At 38.3% G+C, this 26,164-nt stretch overlaps 3 protein-coding genes across 3 annotated transcripts; all 3 read right to left on the bottom strand.

Annotated features, from left to right (window-relative positions):
- Window positions 1-694: 694 nt before the first annotated feature.
- Window positions 695-2,283, bottom strand: LOC121249768 (F-box/kelch-repeat protein At3g06240-like). Its single transcript, XM_041148560.1, has one exon. It carries the CDS (start codon window positions 2,095-2,097, stop codon window positions 955-957), a length of 1,143 nt encoding a protein of 380 aa, XP_041004494.1. The 5' UTR covers window positions 2,098-2,283; the 3' UTR covers window positions 695-954.
- A 184-nt stretch (window positions 2,284-2,467) lies between these two features.
- On the bottom strand, window positions 2,468-10,233 carry LOC121249767 (granule-bound starch synthase 2, chloroplastic/amyloplastic-like). The gene is made up of 8 exons (XM_041148559.1): window positions 9,662-10,233; window positions 8,507-9,050; window positions 6,698-6,762; window positions 6,419-6,496; window positions 6,203-6,313; window positions 6,057-6,101; window positions 5,259-5,432; window positions 2,468-3,742 (listed from the first exon to the last, which is right to left on the bottom strand). Exons 1-8 carry the CDS (start codon window positions 10,043-10,045, stop codon window positions 2,786-2,788), a joined length of 2,358 nt encoding a protein of 785 aa, XP_041004493.1. The 5' UTR covers window positions 10,046-10,233; the 3' UTR covers window positions 2,468-2,785.
- A 2,461-nt stretch (window positions 10,234-12,694) lies between these two features.
- On the bottom strand, window positions 12,695-22,879 carry LOC121249766 (DCN1-like protein 3). Its single transcript, XM_041148558.1, has 9 exons — window positions 22,604-22,879; window positions 21,310-21,442; window positions 16,962-17,013; window positions 16,709-16,784; window positions 16,491-16,573; window positions 16,215-16,311; window positions 14,254-14,299; window positions 13,252-13,340; window positions 12,695-13,127 (listed from the first exon to the last, which is right to left on the bottom strand). Exons 1-9 carry the CDS (start codon window positions 22,659-22,661, stop codon window positions 12,799-12,801), a joined length of 963 nt encoding a protein of 320 aa, XP_041004492.1. The 5' UTR covers window positions 22,662-22,879; the 3' UTR covers window positions 12,695-12,798.
- Between the last annotated feature and the right edge of the window lie 3,285 nt (window positions 22,880-26,164).

Below are 26,164 nucleotides of genomic sequence, written 5' to 3'. Positions count from 1 at the left end.
TAAAAACGTTAGTCATTGTGGTTGATTCTGTGTATAGTGACTCCATTTTCCTAATCACTAAAACCTGGTGATGAGGTGAGAAAACCCCTGACATAGCTCTTAGAACAACAATTTCACAGGAAGCTGAAGACTTGGAATTGTGGTGGATGAGACAATCGTTTGCATTACCAGCAAGGATAGATGTATGGCCCCAACTAGTCGGACCAATTGCGGTCTTGAGTTGCATTGGATGATAGTGTCACACTAACCCTACCTCTAATTTGCAATGTCATTGATTAAAAGGCAAGGAAGTAATAAACCAAATTCTGACTATATCAATCAAAGTCAACCACTTATGCAGTACAAAGAAATGCAGAGTGCTCCTACCTGCTGTCTTCTTGTACCAAGTGCAGTCCCCCTATTTTCTCTTACTAAATCTATACTTAATGGTGTATCACCAAATCATCACCTGTTGACATTCGTAAAACCTGACCATAATTTCTTTAGCATATGAATTATATAAGCAACTACCATCATCGTCTTTTTTGCAGACATGAAGATCCGGGACATTGGAAATCCATGTATCACCAAAATATAAGGTTCCATTGACATTTTATAGTAACCATATAGACAAGATCCTATTACCATGATCTAAGCTTGACATATTATTCTTCATTCTTATAAAAAACAACATTAGGAGAATTACTCATAAACATTTCCATAAAAAGTAAGCAGAGCTACAGAAGTTATTTGCTTATGTGTCAATACACTCGATATACAGCCTCCATAAGTAATATTTGCTAAATTTTCAAAACACATTGTAGACAGCTTACATTATTAACAAATAGTCTGGAAAAGCGAGCAACACAATGTGGATTTTGTAGGTTACCAAATATGAAATGAATCCAAAATGTGCCCCCACCAAAATGCTCTGGAATCCTGTTGAGTTGCCCCGAGAAAGAATCCACAACTATATTATGAATAATCTTCATGCTCAACAAGCACACTCCCTGATCCATTTAACATAACTAGGGTCTCTGTGTAGCTAACAACCTGAAAGGAATCACCATATATCGGAAGTTCTCTTTGTTCTTGTGTTCTTGGGTCGTATAACACCAACCATCCATTTTTATTTCTTACAAGAACAAAACCATCATCCCGAAGTTCTATCAAACTGCTAAAATGTGGACGGGGTCCGATTGTGAACATCAATGTCCAAGTCTTTTCCCCACCAGACTCATTCATCACGCATATATCATAAAATCTCCTCGCCAAATCATTGTATACTAAAATCAAAGCTACAGAATCATTAATAACAGCAATAGCCTCAAAAGAAGGTCTTTTGGTTAAGGGAGGCAACGCTATCTCTTGGAACACCTCATTGCTCATATCAAAGGAAAGCATCAACCGGTGGCCCGAGCCGCCACGCTCACAAGCCCACCAATAATGAACCCCATTTAAGTAGGAAGGAAAACGAGGAGAATTGATACGATAATTTGGGTTAACGGATGTGTTGATCACTCTCCAAGAATCAGTACTAAGGTTATAAACCTCGACTTGGCATCGCAGAAAATTGAAGTTCAGAATCCTAATTACCTTCAAATCGCCAGTATTGGGATCAAGTCCGAAGCCGAAACAGAAAGAAAAGGTAGTAGGCATTTCTGCCGGGCGTTGGATTATGGGTAGCGCCTTTGATTCTCTCGTCGCAGGGTTCCATAACACTAGCCCATCTCTGGGTCCACGATCGTCGTCGCCGTCGTTACGCTCAGCGGGAACACCAAAGAGACACAGAATCCCATTGCAGGGACCGAAGACCACGAGTTCCCCAACATCCCGAGGGAAGAACTGTAACAAATCCACGTACCTGGAGACCGCTAAGGTTTCGTAAGAGTGGAGGGAGACCCAGGGGGTTCGGGTAATCTCGTGTTCGCGGTTAAGAAGGAACCCACGGTGGCGTTTGTCAGAAGTGGCCCGAAAGAGGTGTTTGGCGATGAAATCAGGGTTTCTGATAAGAAAGTACCAAGCTTTATTTACGCACTTGAATCGCATCAGCGATTCCACGGGCAGCCTCGAAAGGATTTCCATTACCACATCTTCTGGGAGATTTCTTATCAACATGTGCTCTTTTCTTCTTTCTCAGTCCCCGCTTACAATCGCTCTCGCTCAACATAAAATTATTTGATTCTTGAAAGTGGAATTTTTCCCTTTGTATATGGTCATTCCTTCATTCATATTCGTCCATCGCTACGCTACTCGGTAACCGGTAGTAGCCAGTAATGTCAACTATTGTCGAGACATGCTTTCAATGTTTTTACTTTTTTCCCCATGGACATGATAGCTAACCATTTTAAAACAGCAGATGTTCTTATCGAAAAAAAAAAAAAAAAATAGCAGATGTTTTTTAAGGAGCCCTGATCCACTACATAGCTACACGCTTTTTAGATTTATTACTGTTAAATTAATTTATTTTTCCTGAAATACAGAAAGCTTGGAGCTAAAATGTCAGCCTTTGCATTCAGCCATTATTATTCATCCTATGTTTTGACAACCGTTGAATCTCACTTCCGCTACTTTACACATTGATTGTACCCAAAGAACAAACTAGAAGGTCAAGTGGCCCATAAAAACCAAGCAATGGAATGCTTTGACCTCCATGCTAGTCTAAAAATTGGTAAACAAAGAAAATCTTCCACCAATATTTACCCCCAAACAAGTTTCACCCTTTCTTTTCCCAACATAACTCTGGCATTGCGAGCCCAAATGTATGAGCCCAGTTCCATTGAGCTTGCAAGAAGTTCAAATAGTCTCACCATTGGTACTTGGCAGCAATAAGTATCTCCTCGTAATTCTGAGCAGCATTGTCCCAACTCAGGTCTTGCATCATCCCTCGTTTCTGGATTCCTTCCCAACTCTGCTTGTATTCTCGGTATGTCAGTAAGCAGTTCCATAACGCGTGTATTAGCTTATTTGCATCAGCACTATCAAATGTCCACCCAAGCCCTGACTCGTTGAATGGATCGAATGGCTGCACAGTATCTCGCAGTCCACCCACAGCATGCACAACTGGAACCGTCCCATAGTTCATAGCATACAACTGGTTCAGTCCGCAAGGCTCAAATCTTGATGGCATGAGCAAAATGTCTGAACCCGCAGTTATTCGGTGTGCTGTCTTAACAGAAAAACCAACCCAGCCCCTGATTTTGTCATGGTGTTGTTTCTCAAACTGCCTGAGCAATTGCTCCAGGTCGGGTCTGCCAGTGCCCAGCATGATTAATTGCACGTCCTGACCCGCCATCCATGGGATTGCCTCCGCTATTAGATCAACACCTTTTTGGTGATCCAGTCTCCCAATGAAACCAATCACAGGGACATCCTCTCGAATGGGTAGACCAAGCTCCTTCTGTAAGGCTTCCTTGCACTGACGCTTGCCAGTTTTAAGTGTTTCAATGGAGTAGTTTGTGTAACCATCTGATGCCAGGTAAACATCAAATTGTGGGTTCCAGTCTTTCGTATCAATTCCATTCACAATACCCCTCAATTTCCAGTCATTTTCATTTATGATCCCATGCAAACCCCAACCACCTTCAGAAGTTTTAAGCTCCCAGGAATATCCATGACTAACAGTAACAATACGATCTGCTGTTTTTAAACCAGCCGCAAAGATATTGAAGTGCACACCTCCTACAGGATCATACTGTTTAAATATTTCCAAGTAGTGTTCTGGCAGATCGACATAGGTGAAATCATCAAGTGGCCCCCGACCCTGGGTAAAATAAAATAAATAGTTCAACAAATTGGTGAAAGTTACAAGTTACCATCCATTAAAAAGTGATATGGATACAAGAAAGTATGTTTGAAGCATATAATACAATTGTGCTTTAGATTTCACTAAGCATACTGGTCCTGCATAAGTAATAATATTAACGCGCTCAACATGAGAACCAGAATAATTGAGTCATCTTTCCATCTCAATAAGTTTCGCTCCATTGTCAGTTATAGCCAACACTGGGAAATCAACTAATGCTTTTACATAGTGGAAGATGCAACAACAGAATGACTCAACTTACATGGAATGACCAATCATAATCTTTCACTAAATTTCATGAGATATCTCTTTTCCAAAAGAATTCTGAATAGCCCCAACAAGATTAGTCAAGCATTCAGTTGTTCGACTGCCTATGTTTCAAGGGTTTCATGAACAAGATGTGAAAGCACCTCTTGGTTTATTTACAGAACAATCTAGGTTTATCAATCTAGGTATCTATTTTTTGAGCATACCATGAAAATTTTAAATATATCATCAATAATGGCATGATCTTCGTTTGCTCAATATTGGAAGATATTAAATAACCAAAAAACTTACGGTTAGTCATGTGCAGATAAGAACATTTATCAACTTTTTATGGTAGTGAATGATGCACTAATGATTCATTGTGTGCTCCAAACAACACTGTACTTTCATCAATCTAGTGTTTCCAATAACCAAATGTTGAAATATAACATAGAAGCATTACTATAGGGATGCTTGGGGAATGAGATGAGAGATGAGATAAAAAATTTTTTGAATAATAGTGAAATAGTTTGTGAATAGTAGTGAAATGATTTGAGCTAAGATGTTTTATTGGGTTTTGGAAAATGAGAGAGAAAAAGTTAAATAAAAATATTATAAAGTTAAAATATTGTTAGAATATAATATTTTAATATTATTTTTGTTTTGTGGATTTGAAAAGGTTGAATTTTTTTTTGTGTTTTATTTGGAAGTTTGGGAAAGTTATAATAATTAGATAATGATTAAATGAAAAAGTTGAATATTTGAAATTGAAATGTGTGTTTGGGTGATGTTTGGGAATGAAATGAGATGAGATGAAACCATCTATATTCCCAAACAACCCCTAACTATTTGGAAACATGTATGTGCAAATCCCTTGATGAAAGAATTGTCTTTACATCCACAACCAAACATATAAGTAGAAAGACACCAATTGTCTTGCCTGACTAAATCCTTGTTTGTTTTTTTCTCTTTCTTTTCTTAAACTTGGGACTCTAGGTAAAAGTTGAATTGTAGGCACTCAGATTCTTTAATGGGAAACAGCCATAAAATACAAACAATACAGCATAAATGTAAGCCTTTTTCATTTGGGCAATGTGGGTTTTGTGAAAAACATGCCCTATGAGATACAAAAAAATCCAACTGTTCAATCTAAATAATAAACAAGTTTTTAGTATGGAGCTTGTATATTACATTATTTAAACGAATTGATATTAAACAGAGAACAAACCTGGTGAGCTATATTATGAATAACAAGGATGGACCGTGTATATTTCATTAAACCGTGGTCTCGATAGTATGCCTTCAGATACACAGGCAACAATGCTGTATGCCAATCATTCGCAATGAAAACCAAATTTCCATCTCCATAGCAGATACCACCACATGGAACATGCCAAGGAACCTGATGATCATCAAACTTCCAATTTTATACAAGTAGATGACTTTCTATCAGCAATTGCAGCTCAAAAAACAGCTATTAGGACAAAGAAATAAAGCCACTCTTGTTTGTGAGCGATGTGATGCCATTCACTTTTGGCAATACACACCAGTTCTCAATATTTTTCTTTTAGTCAGAACTTTATAAATAACATTCTACATTCTTTTATTTATGGGTAAGCCTACAGGGCAGCAGCAGCTGTTTCTAGCAGTTGTTGCAAACACATGCAAATATTGATGATTACCACCACATTAATCACACGGGGTTTGCTGTAGAAAAACTTCACCCATTGCCAAACTTATCTTTTATAATCATAATAAACTGATCTGTTCTTTTTGCTTCAAATGGGATTTTCATTGGTAAGTTATTCCCTATGGAAATTGATTCTGTTTTGATATACAGAATAATTTAATTTTATGATCAAATATCTGGTACTTGAATGCATCTCTATTAAGTGCATAAAATGGATTGTATGAGGTGACATAGCTAAGCTATAAATTCTAAGAAAAGGATTCACTAGAATTCATGCAACTTAAACGGGCATTAAACAACATCATCTATCATTCTTAAGGACTTGTTTAATATTACCTCAACAGCAGCCTTGCAAAACAATACCATGCGTTTCAAAATATCCTACAACACGAGAACCGACGACAAGTAGGATTCAATGTTTATAAATGATAATAGAAGGATTGTACTTCACATAATAAAAATTATAGGAGATGATATCATACCATTCGATTTCCTCCATATATGTTATTCCCCATGTGCCGAAACATAGGACTCTCAATGAAAACAAAGTCCACACCGTCAATATAGGCTTGGAAGTAACGTACTTCCATATCCTGCAAGCCCAAAAGCGTCATACAATTTCACCATGACAAAAACTGTTTGAGTCACACAGTCCACTGGAAAATAAATTACAGCTAAACAACACAGCAGTTGCATACCTGCCTATCCACCCTATAAATCTTCCGAATTCCTGCATCTTGGGGTTCAGCATAATTCCCATACAGAGGTGCTACTACCTAAGTGAGAAAGAAATGAACGAATGTATTCATTCATTTTTAATCATCATGATAAACTCAATAGGTTTTGATGGTGTTAATACATTGAAGAAATTTGTGACAGCGAAGTTCTGAACATTTATTGTAACTCATCATACACGGTTAACCATAGTACAAAACTCCCATTTTCAGTTAATCATACAAAAGGAATAACAAATTTACCATAACCCGATGTCCACGCCGAGCCAAAGCCTTTGGCAAAGCACCAGCAACATCTCCCAGCCCACCTATTAGAACTCATTGGTCAGCCTTTGGGTCACGTGCAAAAGAATACCAACAGACAAACAGAACAGACATTCACAAACGCAAGAAGTTTTGTTGTTGAAGCCCTACACTTCCTCCCCCACAACCCCCTCCTCCCCCAAAAAATAAAACAAAAGCATAGCAAAACAAAACAAAAGTAGGTAAAGGATCATTACAAGGCTCATGAGTGAAGAACAATCTATTCAGGTCATTTGAACACGTAAAATGGATGAATCCCAGCATGTAAGACACCTATCTGTAGTTGAACCTATTAAATAAATATCTGACCCCTAGATCAACCGCTCAAAGAACCTGGGTGAACAGGAAGATAGATAAACTGGCAGGTCAACCATTAAAACCATGAAATGATTAGTGCACAGTATGAATAATAATTAAATAACCTATGTTCATTTAATGCATGACAGTGAGACTGAATATGACTTCTCTCACCCCCATACCCATTGGGTTAAAAAATAATGATCTCGCTTTTGAGCCCCATGAGTTGTTTAGTTTATCACAATTGTAAGGAAATACTATAACAACTCAGGACAAGTGTCAGCCACATCTGTTATGAAAAAAACTAACAAATTCGAAACTTCCCTAAAATACTTACAAAGCCCAATTTCACCTAGTAAGTAGCCAATATGGGAGCTAATACCCATTACTACCTTTATAACCTACTCACTCTATGAGAGTTATTCATATTACCAGTGTGGGATTGGGGTATTGCAAACTTTCCCCATTAAGTTCTTGATATCCTCATTATGGACATGTCATGCAGTGCTCCAATCTCACAGGCTTGGCCTTACTAAGTGGCTCTAACACCAGATTTAACGACTTATGAGTGGTTTGGATTCAGATATGAGTTAAGATGGTTTGTAAATAGTAGAATAAAAGTTGAATTGTTTATTATATTTTGTGTGAGAATTTGAGAAAGTTGTTTTAGGATTTGAAAAAATTGAATTGTTTATTATATTTTGTATTGGAATTTGAAAAAGTAGTAATGATGAGATGAGATAAGTTGAAGTGGGTTGAGGTGGGTTTTGAATTCAAACGAGGCCTTAGGGAAAGTGCTAGAAAATTTGCGCCACAATCCCAAAAAGACTAGTCAATATCAAGCTTCCCTTGAATTACTTATAAACTCAGTTTAACCTAATAAGTAACCAATATGGAACTTAGCACCCATGATCTCCTTCATAACATATTCATATTCCCAATGTGGGACTGTGTTACAAATGCGGCTAACTTATACTGAACTCATACAAATGTAAACTTCACTACTTAAAAGGGCTAACTAACTTTTATCAGGTTAGCCCTTAGTTTGCCCAATAGATTCTCCAGTAAACATCACTACTTAAAATGGTCGATCAGTCAAGCAACCCATAAACCTATCCCATCAACATGCTGGTCTCGACTTGACAATGCTTGCACGCTTCTAACCCTATGTCTATTTTAATTTCTTAAAACAAGAAACATTATTATGATATATAATTCCAGGAAACTTCCATAATACAGAACATCCATTTTGTCTGTCGCTGACCAGTAATATTTAGATATGAATTTAGAATTGTGCAAAAGGGGTTCTGACACAGATATCGAGCGACATTTTTTAGTTCTCTCTTTGATTTTGGATAACCATGTCAAAAGATTAACTGTAAGGTTAACCTGAAATATTTATGGAACTCCTTCATAATAAACAATATGGCTAGATCAGTTCATAACTAATACCTGTTTTAGACCATGGAGCACATTCTGCAGCTACCAAAACAACGTTCATTATGTTGGCCCCAGCCAAAGGAGGGGGTTTGATGTCTTCGATCACAGGATCACTTGCCTCGCCATCCACCTCTGTCAAACTTGTTTTAGTAGAAATTTCCTGATTGCCATCGCCTTCACTGGAACTTTCAGAGGAGCTTGAAAGGAAAGAAGGCAGACTATCTGACCATACTTCTTTTGTATTAGCTTCTTCTAATTGTTTAGTGGAGTCTGGATCAGATGAAGCTTTTTTAAGAAGTGCCACTTTTTCAGATTCCTTCTTAACTTCATCAAAATCACCACCACTATTCGAAGGTAGATTTTCTGGCACCTCATCTACAGTCAAAAAGGCATAGCTGCTGGAAGGAATACTGCTCGTACGTTCATCAATAGTATTGTCACTATCTGAAAGAAGATCCAGATTTGCAGAAGCATTGCCCCTTCCCGAAACCTCATCATCCTCTTGATTTATAACATCATTTTTTATGGACGAAACCAGTTTCCTTCTTTCAGCGATCTGCAGCACACTCAAGAAAAGAAATAGGTGGATAAGCTCATAATTTTATGAGATACAAAAAATTGAATAAACTGGATGAGGAAATTATACTTCTTTAAAATATAAGATGTTGCAATAGATTAGACGAGACATGAGAGGCAAGGGAAAAAACATATTGAGGGGGTAGAGGAAGCGCCAATAGTAAGAAAATAAATAAAGTCAGCTGAGATAATGTAGACATATCTGGCATGTAGTTAATGGTTACAGCTGCCACGCTTGTCAGAATGTTTTCACTTAAACAAGCATGCTAGACGATGCGTATGAATTTCCAGACATGCACACCCAAAACAAAAAATGAAAACAAAAAACAAAATCACACATGTTTTTCTATAGTATCCATTCTATGAATGTACGAGCATGATATTCTCATTACTAAACAGACTAAAAAACTAGCTTGGGTTTTTCTATCCAGGTTTTGAATTTATATCTTACATAAATATACTAATTCAATACCTTTTAGCCCAACAACTTGAGCGGCTATATACAAATCAACTCCAAAACCTAGCGAGACTAGAGCTCAGAATATTAATCATATGCAAGATAGATAATTACCGTATATATACAATGTATACCTGTTGAAGTAGTTCTTTTTGCATAGCAAGGACCTTCTGGCTCTTTTCGATGGTGGCCTGAAGCGCATCCTCCACTTCATTGCCGCCACCCTCACCTTCCACGAAGCCCTTGGAAGTAGCCTTCAGAGGCGTAATTCTCCGTTGCTGTCCTCTACAGAATCCACCTATCGGTCCATCACAGCTTAAAGATAATACAGCACAATCTTTTCCCGCAGCTTTCCAATATCCAAATGATAAACTGGTATTCCCAGCAGAATCGAGCGGCTCCCTTGGGCGGTATGCGAAGAACGGGAACCTGGGTCGGCGAGTCTTTGAACTGTTAAGAAGCACAGAGCTCTCTGACTTTGTCTCAAAGATAAAAGGAAGAAACCCCATAGATGCCATTGTTTCTGTTCGACGTTTCGCCTCTGAGAATTAGAAATAGTTCACGAACTTCACAACAAGCCAAAGATATTAGTAGAAAGTGATGGAGACCCAGTTGACGAAACTGAGGAAAAGCAGAAATCCAATTGCTGGTTTTGGGATTGAAGGAGATCCAAGTGGAAAATGATCGAATTTATGGGGAAGAGAGAGAGAGAGAGAGAGAGAGAGAGAGAGGGGGGGGGGGGGGGGGGGGGTTGAGAAAACTGAGTTTCGGGACTGAGCGGGGAGGAGAAACAGAGTTAATCGGAACTAGTAAAAACTTCGTTGAAATGGGTCCCGCCGAATAGGGGGAATAATGGAGGTGTATGTTTTTTGAGGTCCAGGTAAGCAGAGAATGCGGGAGAACGTTCTACCACATGAGCAGTTGTACAGTAACAACTCCTCTACCATTCATTTACAGCTTACCAATAAAATAATATTTTTATATAATTTAAATACATCAAATCAAATCAAATCAAAATATTTATTTTAAAAAATATTATTTAATTTTGTTTTATCATTTCACCTACCGCATATCCTTTCTGGACCGGGTAGAGTGGCTCTGTGGGCCGTCACTCTTCGAGTCTTGCGGAGGTCTTCGTTTCTCTCTCCTCTTCTTCTTCTTCTTCTTCTTTTTTTTTTTTTTTTTTTTTTTTTTTTTTTTTTTTTTAATTATTATTATTATTATTATAAGCTAAGAATAATTCTTTTTAATTTTTATTATTTATTGTCTCACCCTACATACTATAAAAAAAAAATTTATCATGTATAAAATATAAAAATAAATAATAACTGATATAAGCAAAATCTATAAGGTAAATATTTATTTTATAAACTACCAAATATTAGGTTTTTTAAGCACACCAAAATAGTTGGTTATGATTGCCGATTTGGCATTAAAAAAAATATATTAACTTTATCATCATCCTACTCATCTCGTTAGGATGAATTAGCATAAATTATCAATCTTTGATTTTCTCTTTTTAAAATATAAAAGATTATTCAAGAGTAATGAAAAATGCAACATGTTACATGATGAGATGCAAATGGAATAAAACTATGGTTTGTAGCATTATTTGGATAAAACGTGTAATTATATGAGATGCACGAAAAGTTGTCAACTCTAACGATTATCAGCATGTTTGTCACATTTGAAATTAATTTGGCGGCACTGTAGCATTAGTCATGCATCCAGGTTCTCATAATAAGCACACGTATCAATTACTTGGTGTTTTTATGAGGCCCCATGCTATGGTCAGCTTTTCATGGTGATAACTAAGATAATCTTCTTTCTGTTCACCACCAAATAACGCAATACCAAAGCAGTATTTAGCACATACCCCAATAGTTTCTGTGTGTCCCCACACCATGATAAGGGTCCATGAGCACACCATCCCGCTTTACTGGTACATAAATCATGAACATTTCAGATTCAGCAAGTAGTCCAACCTTGCTCAGAAGCCCAACAATACAAGGTATGGTGCTTAGTTTAGGTAAGGAGCCGAATGGACACAAGCAGACAGAACGAACTCCAATAAAAGATGCCTAGTTAGGACTCGTTCTTGCAGTCAGCATGTCATGAAACACAAATAGAATTTAGAGCTTCTTTACTTGCATTCCAGGTCATGGAGTCTTACTTTTTTGTTAGTAGCTTTGATGTTGCCACTCTTGGAATACATAATGACCATAGCATACTCAACAACTGTATGGTCCTTGAAACCTGACTTCTCTTTACGTGCATGCAATGGATCTCCAAATCTCAGCAAAACATAACAAGAAGCTAGTGCAATAGCAAAAAAGTATTCATTCAAAGCGAACTGTCAACCCATAACAATTTTTTAAATAGCCCAAGGACTTCCAAAGCCAAGCCATAATGTGAGCACCCATCATCAGAGTGCTCCACAAAACTATATTCCTTTCACTCGTTCAATCAAACAGTTTTCGGGAAACAGATTATTTCATCAAGTTCTGCGTAGAAATTGATGAGTGAGTTGATCCGAAATATGAAGTCAATTCAGAGGCGTGACCGCTTGTGATCAGCTGGTCGGCATGAACTACTTTTCCTATCTTGTAAGTTTTCATTTGCGGCTGATGTTTTCAAGAGCTTCATAGGATCAAAAGGAGGAGGGTCTGCGACTTGGGCTGGAATGGTAATGTATGGCACGTACAGGAGAGGCAGGCGAGGGTCAGGTGCTGTAATTTGGGTAATGAGATGATTTTAGATGAAAATTAAATAAAATATTATTTTTAAAATTTGAAAAAATCGAATTATTTATTATATTTTGTGTAAAAAATTTGAAAAATTTATAATAATGAAATAAAATGAAATAACACTTTCACCATACAAACAAGACAGTTTATAGATGAAGCAGGGGACATAAGACTGTTTTCGTGACGTTAATTCCAAAGTAAACTTTGCTTGGTATTCATATCTTTGTTGTTTAGATATTATAGAACAACTTTATTACATTTTGTACTAAAACCATATTTGGCCGGTTTTAACCAAATTAAAAAATCGAACCATTAATACTAAACTAATCAGGTTTCATTTGTGCTTAGATATTCTATTTTTGAAACACAAACGTCACCCTTTATTGATTTCGAAATCACAAAGAGAAGAGTAATGAATACTTACCGGCAAACAATAGCATATGATTATATCCCAATTCCATTAATAAAACCGAACGTAACATCTCGCAAGGAAATATTTCTACATTGCAACTCAGGTAGAAGTTCTATGTGAAGGAAACCCGCCTTTCCCGATCGAACTGCAAATAGGCACTGGTTGAGAAAAGCCCTGCGAAGCCCTTAGACAAACAACCTTCAACCGCACATGGAGACTTACTGTTGTGTCTAACAATTTCCATGCAATCATCTGTAGCATTCCCTGGTGGATTATCCACCACCCAGTGCGCTGGTTTATGAGCAGTCAGCCTGATTCTCTTGAAACTTAAAACAGTATCCATGTCTGTTGACTGAGGGTAGAGGGTAGTTAGGGACTCCATTTCATCTTGTTGAAGGTCCTCGGGTACCTTCCTCTTCAAACCAGGAAAATCTTTCAATCCTGTGACAAAACCAACGAGTTATTGGAATTTGGACCACAACTCATAATTCATTCCCATACAAGCCTGAAATTTACCCCCCGGTGAAATGGAACTCAATTGGTACTTCCGCAATAACTGACATACCAGGAAGAGGATCATCAACCATGGAAGACTGGGATTCTAAATCACCGCAGTTACAGCAGAGGTTAGTGTTATCATTGGTTCCTGAAACCCTGCAAGACAAAAGACGGTCATTGATTCTCTAGGATTCCAAATTAACAGAAGCTGAAATAATGGCATTAGTCAATAAAAAATCCAATTCGAAAAGTTTCTCTCCTTTTCCTGTACATTATAATATCCTGGCAACTGGCAAAGTTCTTATTAAAAAAAAAAAAGGTAGAACTGCCAAATAAGAGCCCTATCTAGTAAAATGGTCCACCAATAGGACCTCCAAACCTTGCAGCTCTTAGCTACATCACCAACACAAATCAAACAAAATTATATGCATCTTCAACAAAATGAAGTGGAAGCTTTTCTTCCATTTTGGGAGCAAGCTCCCAAAATATAACTACAGAATTAAAAATGCATTTTTTACTGCAAGGTTACACATGCCTCTCATGGCTTTTGAACCTATAACCTCACCTCCAACCCATTCTTGTGGGAGAATGAGGTGCCACAATACCTCATTTGCACCCCGAGTCAAGTAATTGCTCAGGATATGAGTCGTTTCAGGTTTTTTTTTCCCGTAATCTATGGGTAGATCAATTCTTTCCCATCAATACCTGGCCTCCTTCTTGGACTCTCTTGATTTTCCATCTTGATCTCAATGCATATGAAAACACCAGGACAGATATTTAAAACTTTGTGCTATCACTTTACTAAGGTACTCCCAAGAATAGGGAAAGGTCAAAGGAGAGTGCTTAAGTTTGCAGACAAACAACGTGTCAGCCAGGATTGCTACCCCTAATGGTTGGACAAAGGCTTTTATGGATTGGGTTTCAGAATTGAGATAAATTCATGTTCGTAAAGGAGCATAAGGAAAGTTAATGAGGTGACAATTCGAAGATGAACTACAGACAAAAGTTTCAAAAACATTTATTATTTGGCACATTCACATCCAGAGAGAGAATTTGTCATTTGGCAAACCTGTACATATGCTCAACGAATTCATCTATTAGAACAGGCCAAGCACCTGAAAAAAAAAAAAAAAAAAAAAAAAAAAAAAAAAAAGAAGAAAAGAAGCATTACTTTGATTACCAAGACAATCTTTTTTCCCCTTCTATATAGACAGAACCAAGTCCCTCTACCAAGCCAATAAAACAAAACAATAAATTCAAAATCAGAAGGAAGTTCAAGGACAACAAGTGGGACACTAGTATTTGCTATGCTCACCTCTCATACACAGTCAAAACCATTAACTTTTCACAACTGTTAAAACTAAGGGAAAGCATGACACATACCCCATGCAGTTCAACACTTTCAGGTTTTAAGACTTTAGTTTCAAAATGTGAGCATTTGGGACCCCAGTTTTAAATTTTGACTATAAATTACTCAAAAAAAAAAAAAGAACCTCTGATTGTTTAAAAGATATTACCTCTGTACACTCCAATGATTGGAAAAAAGAAAGTGACTGGGTAGCCACTGCTCATGGTGGGTGGTAGCAGAGGGTGACAGTGGATCCCCTCCAGTCGACCCAACCAAGCTGGGGGAAAGATAATCCCCCCCTTGGGGATCTTCCCCCACCCCCAGTGGCCCACCCAAAGAAGTTGAGATCTAAATTCTGAATTTTTTTTAAACAAGAGATTGAGGACCAATGCCAAGAAATATAGTAAGCATTTCGACGACGCAACTTCATCATGAGAAACAACAGAACCGAGGGCATGCCCCACCCCAGCTCCTATCTAGGCCAGAGCAATAGGATAGGGGAAGAAGGAACAGTTTAAGATATAGAATACATAGTTTCATTCGGCCGTGGCCTCTTCCTTGGCTTTACTGTATAATAGATTATTATAGATTACTTTTTAACCCAAATATGCTTTTTTTTTTTTTTTATCAAATCCAATCTATGCAACCAAAGTTAGTCTTATTCTAGAGCCATTATATGCTCAAAGTCAGATGCAGGAAGCTTCGAATTTCAGACTCAGTATTAAAATTGATCCTAGCCATAAATGACAAGCAACAAGTTTGAAAATTTATGCCTTCAAAAATCTACGATGACTCTTGACTGCTTGGATTGCATATATCCAAAGAACCAAAAACAAGTTTAAGAGATCATATGAAAATGGTGGAGTTGAAAAGCTAAAGATCAATGATACTCTTGAATGATTTTTTTTTTTTTTTTTATAAGTACCTCTTGAATAAAATAATCACACAAGAAAATGCAGAATTCCTCTTTTTAGCAGACTTGAGTGATCTGAGTTCAAGAAGCTTGTATATATTTGCTTCCACCAATAGGTTCTTTTCCAACTGGTGAAAAACTGGATTTTTTTATTGGTAACTGGTGAAAATTTTTATATACACATATACAAGCAAATATCAGATTCTAACTCCCTTTTTTTGTGCTTCACTAACTAAAGGCCCATTTGGATACTTCGAATATCTCAGTGTATTTGTGAATAGTAATGAAATGGTTTGAGTTAAAATGTTTTATTAGATTTTGGGAAATGTGAGAGAAAAGGTTGAATAAAAATATTATAAAGTAAAAAAGTTGTCTGAATATAATTTTTTGATATAATTTTGTTTTAAAATTTGCAAAAGTGGTAGTGTTTTTTGTATTTTGTTTGGGAGTTTGGAAAAGTTGTAATGATTAGATGAAAAAGCTGAAAATTTGAAATTAAAAGTATTTTGTGTTTTGAGTGATGTTTGGGAATGATATATCTGAGAATACTTGAGAACATTTGTGTTGCCAAATGGAGCCTAAAGCAGCATCTACTACAAAGGTAGAGCATGAATCGATATTTCAAGCTTCAAAAGCAGGAAATGGAACTAGCATCACAATCAGGATTAATATAGACAACATTTTCAACATATAAGCGATGGAAGTTAGATAGACATTGCCATGACTGTTTCTTGAGATAAAACCAAAGATTTGGTGAATATTAGTATACCTTCAGGATCATACCCTTCCAGATTTTCATGTACACATCGGCTGAAAGATAAAACTTGCTGCCAAGTATCCTCGGAGATGTTATGTCGTTGATTTTTCTAGATGAAATTCAAGAGATTAGTTTTGAAAGAAATGCACAATAGTAGTAACTGTTCAAAAATAAATTTACATAACAGCCACTACATTTTATTTTATAATGCTGAGGAATTTTTTCTACATCAAATTATACAAGAATAAAAAAAAACATAGCAAGCATCAAATGCAACACTTTGATTACCTCAACAAAGTCACACCATTGATTAAGCAGTCGAAATCTTCCAGCTAATACTAGCCTCCAAGCAGTAACTGCCTTGCTTACAGCTGTAAACCATTCGCCAAAAAAAGAGAGGCAAAAAGACAAGTACCTCCATCACGATACTTTTTTTTTTTATAAGTATCACAATACTTAATTTAAAAAAACTCATCACAACAAATAAGACAGTCAAAAAAACTTACCGATGTTCTTTTGACCATTTTCACGGCAGATGAAGAAAACAAAGTCATAAAAGCGGGCAAATTCAGAAAAATCTACCTGCATATAAAAGATGTCAAGGTAGAATTACAATGTGCAAATCACGAAACTAAAAGACACACCCAACATATCAACATTAAGAAAATAGGAAAAAACAAAGACAGAAAGCACTTCATCTAAGATGCCAATGCTTTTTTGAAAATATAGTTCAAGAACTTCAAAGAAATGAAATCTCACCACCAAGCCTAGCTGCGAAATGAACTTGAAAATTTCATCAAAAATTGAAATCCTGTCAAAGTAAACACAACAGAAAAAGTCTCAATGCAATACTACTATGTTCATACTAGCATAGCATGCATTCTATTGCAGTTTCCAGACCCTCTTCCTATTTACTTGCTTATAGTTCATGAGTTTGGAAATGTAACGCCCCAATGGAAGGCCCAAACCACATGGCCTATACTCCAAAAGGACTAGTCAATGATACAATTGGAGCTCCACTAGAACCTTATAAAGAGCAAGAACTTCTCCTTCCCAAGCAATGTGGGATCCCATACACCACCTACCCTTATCCATATCATATGGGGTATCACAATCTACCCCCCTTAAATTCCCGACGTCCTCGTCGGGCCTGTCCATTGTAGCTGGTACGGCTCAAGTCCCACATTTCTGGTTGGGATAGTCTCTGATACCATTTCTAACGCCCCAATGGAAGGCCCAAACCACATGGCCTATACTCCAAAAGGACTAGTCAATGATACAATTGGAGCTCCACTAGAACCTTATAAAGAGCAAGAACTTCTCCTTCCCAAGCAATGTGGGATCCCATACACCACCTACCCTTATCCATATCATATGGGGTATCACAATATGGATTTTGTGACAGGTCTACCAAGGACCGTAAGCGGGCAAGATGCTATATGGGTGATCGTGGATCGCTTATCGAAGACCGCCCGTTTTGTGCCCATTAAGGTTTCTTATAAACTAGAGAAACTAGTTGAACTGTATGTGCGGGAGATAGTGAGGTTGCATGGAGTACCGGTATCCATTGTGTCGGATAGAGATCCTCGCTTTACCTCGAAGTTCTGGCAAAGCTTACAGGAGGCAATGGGTACTCAGCTAAGTTTCAGTACAGCTTTTCATCCTCAGACAGATGGACAGTCAGAAAGAACTATTCAGATTTTAGAAGACATGTTGAGGGCATGCTTGATGGATTTCAAGGGATCTTGGATGCAACATTTAACATTGGTTGAGTTTGCATATAATAATAGCTTCCAGGCTAGCATTGGGATGGCACCTTACGAGGTTTTGTATGGCAGGAGATGTAGGTCTCCATTGTATTGGGATGAAGTAGGTGAAAGGAAACTTCTAGGGCCAGAGATTATTCAGCAGACCACCGAAAAGATAGATATCATTCGGGCTAGAATGAAAGCAGCTCAAAGTCGACAGAAGAGCTATGCAGATAAACGCCGCCGTCAGTTAGAATTTGCGATGGGAGATAAGGTTTTCTTGAGAATTTCACCAATGAAAGGAGTTATGAGATTCGGAAAGAAAGGTAAGTTGAGTCCTAGATACATTGGGCCGTTTGAGATTCTTGATCGGTTTGGACCGGTGGCGTACAGGGTGGCTCTACCACCGGCGTTCTCGGGAGTGCATAATGTGTTCCATGTGTCCATGTTGAGAAAGTATATCCATGACCCCACTCACATCATAGATCATGAACCCTTGCAGATTCAAGAGGACATGACCTACACCGAGGAACCATTGCGGATTCTGGACAGGAAAGAGCAAGTGTTGCGGAATCGAACTATTTCTTTGGTTAAAGTATTGTGGAATAATCATGCTATCAATGAAGCATCTTGGGAATTCGAGGAAGAGATGCGAGTAAAGTATCCTCACTTGTTCGAAATAAATTATTATAGCTTGTAACGAATTCCGAGGACGGAATTCTTGTAAGGGGAGGAGAATGTAGGCCCTGCCTCTTCATCAAAGTGGCCCGGATCAGTGCGTGAAAATGGCCCAGCCATTTTCATGTTTAGTGAGAATCCTGAACGACGTCGTTTTTGAGGTGAGTGTTTTCTCCTTCAACTTCCGTTTCTTTCCGCATTTCTCTGTTTTCAGTTTCAGTTTCTCCCGCATCTCTCTCGCGCACGTCTCTCTTTTCTTTTCGGTTTCATCTTTATTTCCTGTTGTTGGCATTAGTTTGAGTTTCCGAATCCCATGCCCTAGACCTCCTCACGTGGATTTCTGTTGCTGCGTTGCTTCTGGTTTCCCGAGTGTTGCCGTCTGCTATACTCTGTTTTTCCTCCATTTCTGCATTTTGGTTTCCATCTGCAACTCACGGGCATCAATTCGCATCCCCTCCATTTTCGATTGGTAAGGGTTTCTTTCTCATCCAAGTATCGGTTTCTCCTTCTGTAACCGTGCGATTTCTGCTTCTTAGTTTTGGGTTTGGTTTATCTTCTTTTTGATGCAATATCTGTTTTGGCTGTGAGTTTGAGTAGTTTTTGTGAGTTTTTCTGGTTGTTGCGTGGTGAGTATTTCGGGTTGGTGTTTTGTCCTAGGTTTGGATTATTTGAAGTTTCATTGTAGTGGAATTGTTGGAATGGTGGTGGAGAAAATATTTGGAAGTGTTAGTTTATACTTTATGTTATGGAGTGGGAATGGAAAGTTGTGTAGTGTAAACTGGTTTTGTTGGCAAAATCTGCGTACTTCGCTCGAGCAGACTGTCGAGCGCGATTCGAGCGAGCAGCCAAATGAGCATTGGCTTGAGCGGAGTGTCGAGCGAGACTCGAGCGAACCTCTCTGACTTGCATTCGCTCGAGCGGAGTGTCGAGCGAGACTCGAGCGAACCTCTCTGTCTTGCTTTAGCTCGAGCGGAGTGTCGAGCGAGACTCGAGCGAACCTCTCTGACTTGCCTTCGCTCGAGCGGACTGTCGAGCGAACTTGGCTCGAGCCAACTGTCAAGCCAACTTTCAGCAAACACTTTTTTCAGTTCCGAATCAGTCTCCACTTAAAGCCAACGTACTGAGTTTAGTATAGAATATTTTGGGTCGAAGTTTGGGCTGTCCGGATTGTTATTTGGCTAGTTAAGTTTGATTAAACTCGTTGAATTATGGTCTAGAGTTTGAGTTCTTGAGTTGTTTAAGACCAATTGTGTATTGTTGGATTTTAATATTTAGTTTATATTATCTTATGAATAGGTGGCGACACGGATAGAGACCGTATCCAAGTCATAGATAATACACTGCAGGAGTCAGGTAAGCAGGGTTCCTATGCTAGGTTTTATACAAGTTAATAAGACTGAGGTTGATTTTCTGAAAACTTTGCATATTTTGTGTTGTGTTGGGAACTTGTGAAAATAAAGATCAACCTCGGTCACTCATCTGCATACTCATGAAATCTGTACGAAAAAGGGAAAAATATGTTCTGGCATGCATTGTGTAGACATGAGCTAAATTCTGTCATGTGGTTTCTGAAATATGAAAAATGAGCGATATTGAGAATATGAAAAGTTGTACATTTATTTAGAAAGATGTTCTGACTTTTGTGTTCAGTGTCGGTAAACTGTCTGATTCTGTTTCGGTACTCTGTATTATTTTGATATAACATTTGAAAACCTTTGGCATGGTGTACTGGTTTTTGTATCTGACTCTGTCTCTGCTCTGCTCTGCTCTGCTCTGTTATGCTCTGCTCTGTTGGGTTGGTACCAACTTCTCTGTCTCTGAGTGCACCCACTTTGGAAACAAAGTGGCTTTATTGTGGTCTTTCCTGTGTGCACACTCGGGCTCCGAGAAGAATAAAGGAAAGATTTCACCTCTGTCTCTGCCTGGTTTGGCCACCGGGGTTAGCACAACCCTACCACGGGGGTGAAACATGGTCTCTGCTCTGTTTGATGCTCTGTTTTGATTTGATGATGATACTCAGTTTATGTTATGCCAAAGTACCATGGGTTTTACTTGTTTTTAAAACCATCGCTCTGTTATTTTGAAAATATGTTCTGTTCTGCATGATAACTCTGGAAAAAAATATTTTGTTCTGCATACTCTCCTTGATAAATGCTCATATTTGCACGCTAGCATATGATTTCTGCTTACTGAGTTGTTGATGACTCACCCCCTATCATTATAATATTTTTCAGATGATGTGGCGAGTCCAAATGAGGACCTGGATTAGAATGCTCTTTGTGTCTAAAGCTGAGGAGATGTTGGTAGAAGAAGGACTTCTGTTGTTCTTAGTTTTAATATCTTTGGGTTTTATTTATGTCTTGAGTTTAGTAAGATTTATGAAATATTTAGTTGGTTTGTTATGACTATCGGGAAGTTATGGACCCCTTTGATTTATTAATATTGCATTAAAGATTGTGTGGAGTTTATAATGAGATTATTGAGAAGATTTGAGATTGATTTTCATTTATGAAGTTGGAGATTATCCTTTGGATGTGTTGGGAGACATGTTTATGAGTGACAGGTAGTAATTCTCCAAGCCACCCGGGTTTGGGGCGTTACAGGAAACATAAAGGCAAATAGCTTTTTTCCCTCTTTTCATATTTACCAAAAACTGTTTCAATACGGTTTAAGATTTATACCTTGTATCAACCCTTGACTCCACCGATTTTAAGAGCTGTGTCAGTTCATCCCTTGAAGTTTTAGATGGTTGCGATTCATTATCTTGTTTGTAGCTCTCTTGCCCATTAACATATGCACACCCCGATCTAATATCTGTAATAAAAAGTTGATAAATCATATAGATGATAAGAATGATAATTTTTGACTAATAATTTACAAGGTGAGTTTTAAATTCCATTAAATTGATATCACACACAATTTAGAAAATAGGACGACAATGGGGGGAAAATATCTGATGTGTCATAAAACATAATACATGACAACATGAGTGTTCTGGTAGAACTTCTGAAAAACAAACAATCAATCTCTGAACCCGATATCAAATCAAATGAAGCAATTTCTCCCCTTTCAATGAAGCAAAAAAAACCCAGCTAAATAAGGAGTTTAATGTAGAGTTTTCTCCCATTCACGGATCATGGATTAGTATGGAGATTTCCATTCCCTTTTATTCTCATATTTCACAGTGCAGAAATTAGGAATGAAGAATCAAAATCAATATCAAAGATTGATTGATTGCTGTCAAAAGATGGGTTATGCAAAGAGAGGGATTTGAATTCTCAGCAAACAAAATCCTATTTCTCTTTTTCTTCTTTCTCAGACAGTTAAAACCCGTCTAACCCTCAAGTAACAAATAGTTTGATATTAAAAGGCACCTTCTCCCTTGGGAAACACAAGATATTGAAAAGATTCGTATCCAATGTATTCACGGAATAAAGATTAACAACTCGACAAGAATATAAACATTAGACAATCACATATTTGACGAGAAAAGACAATAAAATCTATAAATTTCTCAATACATGGATCGCATTGTGTGGGTCTTCACATGATGATTCCTCAAACATACCAATTACCAAAACTTCTTATCAATCTCAGCACAACTGAGATTTACCACTTCTGGAGCCTCAGAGTAACAAAATATATAAATAGTTAGAGAAATAGAGAAAACTATAGGATAAAGGATATATTTCCCTTTCCCAACATTTCTCAGCGGCCAGGAGCAGCTTAACTATCAACCTCAGCTTAAACAAAAGCATGTGACCCTAATTGAAGATGATCGAAACCAGAAACCCATTTCATACACAGAACATCACCATCAACCCAGCTAAAGAGAAGAAGTAAAAACGAAACAAAAACGGAATCTTTTAGCACCATGTGTTCAGGAAACTTGGAAACGTTGTTGTTGAAAGCAATTCGATAATCATCTGAAAATTGAAACCCACAGTGAAAGAATTGAAGAAGGTTAGGAATCACCACAGTAACGTTGGTAAATCTCGAAGATGTCGAATCGGTTCGACCTCAAGGAATCCATGGGCCACGTGGTTCGAACTCCAGCGAGCTAGAGTTGTCGGTGGTCTGGCAAGTCGAAACCCTATATGAGACTGGAGAAGAAAAGCATAGGTGGAGAGTCTCTCCCTCTCCCTCTCGCTCTCTCTCTCTCTCTCTCCCTCCCTCTCTAAGTGCAATCATACGCAGACAATCGGAATTTCGGGCATATATGTAGTTGCATTTTCACGGTAACCATTTTTAATGACCGCAACCTGTTTACTCTTTATGTTTAGATAGACAGTAATTTTACTATTTATCAGTGTGTCCGTAATCCGTATGCCTAACTTTACTAAAAAAAATATCCAAAATTTCCAATGCCATATCGTTAATTTAAATCCACTCCGGCGTCCATCAGAGTGGAGCATAGCCCACACGCGCGTGAGGAAGTTTCAGATCTCATCGGCGAGTGGCTTTCACGCGCCACCGAGGAGTCCTCTGTAGACGCTACGCTCAGCTTCTTTGGAATCTCTAACTCCGGAACTTTCAAGATTGACCGGCGGTTTTCCTCCTAGAGTGACTAGTGTCCTGCACGCGCCACTGGCGTTACATTGTGCACTGTTCATTTGTTTTATTTCAGTGTTTTTGATTTTCTGTTTCAGTGTTTTGGTTTTATTTGTTTCATTGTTTTCTTGTTGCCTGAGTGAGGTGTTAATTTTTTTGGATTGGACGTAATCTGGGGCAAGAGCTATTCGAGAATGGTGGGCAATGCTACGGCCAATGCTCGTGCGTAGGTGCCGCTTGTGCAATGGAGGTTGTTTTGTCCGTGTGTGAGCTGGGTGCTCGTGCCGTCAGGTTTTGAGATGCTGATGCTTGCGGTGGGTGTGACGTCCAGGGTCATACCAGTACTTGTGGTTTTGTAGTTGTTAGTGTGTTTAATTTGTAGTTTTTTTTGTTATTGTAGTTTTTAATAAATTAGAAATAGGCTATTGGATTTAGTGTTCATAACAGTGTCATGTACTCTTCCTTCCTGTGAGGATAGAGGGGGCCTTTAAGTTCTATTTTTATAGAACTTCTTTCTCTGTTATGAGAGAGTTTGTTATGAAGTTAAGACAATGTCTGCCACAAAAAAAAATTTGTGTGTGGAGAAGCCCCAGAGCTGATGCGTAGTTGGCTTATAGTCTAGATTTTTCATGTATTTATAAGTCACAGTTGTAACTTTAGATCATTAATGAATTGAGTCTGTTTCCTTCAAAAAAAAAAATCTATTTATTTACAAAAAAAAAACTATATTTCTTAAAGATAACATAACGTTTTCAAATTAATGTCATAGAATCTTCTTACAAAATATTCCAATGTAAATTTATTTCTATTTTTCTTTAATTTTAAAGAAAAAATTGTGTTGTTTACGGTCCCGGAGCTAACCGGACGTGGTGAGTTGAGGGTGGGTCAGTAGATGGGGGCAAGAGACTCATTTTGTAGTTGTATCTAACTCATGCGATCTGTGGCTTCTAGCTATCGCCGTCGCACATAATTCTGGCTAGGCCATTGCATGCTACACATCCACGGCTATTCGACCTAACTTAAATCCAATTGAAGCTTCACATGTAGGAGCTACGAAGTTTATCGATGCTTTTTGGAGATCCTAAGATCTCAACAGTTCTTAAATTGGCCAACTGAAGCGCTACAAGGCATGATCCAAGTTTGGTCCCTCATGGCTGCGGTGCAGTTTTTAGGTGCTCACTTTTGGTAGCGCAGTTCACGATAAATCAAGCATCATACCTACCTATAAAAGAAAGATTTATTGATGGAACATTTTCTGTTACAAGCTTTGGTGACCGAACGAGTTAAGCGAGGTTCAACTGGAAAGGACGCCGGATCCAGTCAACGTGCCTTACCTATGTTAAATTAAAATTGCAAGAACAGTTGGGTTGATGAGGAACCCTCCTCTTTCAAAACAAGTTTGAATAATAATTTTCTTGATAAGTTCTTCATTTCCCTCGTACAATGATATACTCATTACATTATTCAACTTTCCAAAATAAAACAACATACATAATTAAAGCTAATCATATTATTCCCAAAACAAAGCCATATTCAAATGGAGAATGTTTCCTATTGTGCGAGACTTGTCGATCACGTTGACGCACGTTGACGCTCCTCTTTATTCACTTTCCATACTTAGCACTCGTATCATCCCATGCACTCCCTTACTTGGCCCCCGTATCATCCCTCCCCACTTCAATTCGATACTTGTCCTCAAGGTTAAACTTAGGAAATTGCCACCTGATAGTTAAGATCTCTTCCTAGGTAGCTTCAGCTGGATTGGTCCATTGCCAATGAATGAGTGTCATTGCTTTGCGCCCTTGGCCACGAACAGCTAAGACAGCTTGCGGCTAGACTGGAGTGGACGTGAGAGTAGCCTCGGGAAGCTGAGTAGCTGCTGATTCCTGTTTTCCCAATTTCAGCTTTAACAACGATACGTGAAACACCGGGTGAACGCGCGATCCTTTAGGAAATTGGAGACAGTATGCCACTGATCCAACGCGCGATCCTTTAGGAAATTGGAGACAGTATGCCACTGATCCGATTCATTCCAAGACCCTGAATGGACCGAAATATCGAGCTGCTAACTTCATTGTAGTCCTCCTTTCCACAAATTGTTGCCTATATGGTTGTAACCGAACATAAACCATGTCACCTGTTTGAAAGCTCCTCTCTTGATGCCCCTTGTCATATTGCAGCTTCATACGGTTTTGAGCTTGCTGAAGTTTAAGCCTTACATCCTTCAGGAGCTTATCCCTCTCCATGAGTGTCTGTTCTACATCTTCTACCTTTGTCGTTCCAGGTACATATGTGAGCAGTGTTGGAGGTGCCTTGCCATAAACCACCTCATAGGGAGATCGACCTGTGCTGGAATGGCTGCTAGTATTATACACGTACTCTGCCCAAGGTAGCCATTTGGCCCATGCTGCAGGGTGGAGCTAGTGAAACAACACAGGTACATTTCAAGGGTGCGATTAACCACCTCTATTTGGCCATCCGTTTGCGGATGATACGAGGAACTGAAGTTGAACTTAATGTCCTGCAACTCAAAGAGTTCTTGCCAAAATTTACTCGTAAAGGTGGGATCTCTATCACATACAATGGAAGTAATAAGTAATAAGTACATGCAACTTGAAAATATTTTCAAAGAAAACTTGAGCCACTACCGCTGCTATGAAGGGGTGTTTGAGAGCCATGAAGTGAGCAAATTTCGAAAAAACGATCAACCACGACAAAAATTACATTTTTTCCTTGCGAATTTGGCAATCCTGTTATGAAATCCATGGAAAGGTCCGCCCATACAGTGATCGGAATCGAAAGTGGTTGAAGAAGTCCTGCTGGTTTGGCATGTTCACTCTTATGTCTTTGGCAAATATCACATTCACGTATGAATGCTTTGATTTGGGACATCGCCCCATGCCAAAAAAAAACTGCCTTGAGTTTTTGCCAAGTCTTGTGGAAACCTTCATGCGTTCCTGCATGAAACTCACTGATAAAAAGTTT

Source organism: Juglans microcarpa x Juglans regia, chromosome 2D (genome assembly GCF_004785595.1).
Source record: "Juglans microcarpa x Juglans regia isolate MS1-56 chromosome 2D, Jm3101_v1.0, whole genome shotgun sequence".
In the NCBI taxonomy this organism is placed as follows: domain Eukaryota; kingdom Viridiplantae; phylum Streptophyta; class Magnoliopsida; order Fagales; family Juglandaceae; genus Juglans; species Juglans microcarpa x Juglans regia.
The sequence above is the reverse complement of the archived record's forward strand: the minus strand, read 5'-3'. Positions and strand labels throughout refer to the sequence as shown.

Coding starts and splice junctions, on each gene's coding strand:
- LOC121249766 (XM_041148558.1), bottom strand. CDS start 22,661: ATGGATTCCTTGAGGTCGAACCGATTCGACATCTTCGAGATTTACCAA. Junction 17,014..21,309: donor GAGTCAAGGGTTGATACAAG/GTATAAATCTTA, acceptor TTACTTTGACAG/GATTTCAATTTTTGATGAAA. Junction 16,785..16,961: donor TTTCGCAGCTAGGCTTGGTG/GTGAGATTTCAT, acceptor TTTTATATGCAG/GTAGATTTTTCTGAATTTGC.
- LOC121249768 (XM_041148560.1), bottom strand. CDS start 2,097: ATGTTGATAAGAAATCTCCCAGAAGATGTGGTAATGGAAATCCTTTCG.
- LOC121249767 (XM_041148559.1), bottom strand. CDS start 10,045: ATGGCATCTATGGGGTTTCTTCCTTTTATCTTTGAGACAAAGTCAGAG. Junction 9,051..9,661: donor AAAAAGAACTACTTCAACAG/GTATACATTGTA, acceptor AGTGTGCTGCAG/ATCGCTGAAAGAAGGAAACT. Junction 6,314..6,418: donor TTTATAGGGTGGATAGGCAG/GTATGCAACTGC, acceptor TTGGGCTTGCAG/GATATGGAAGTACGTTACTT.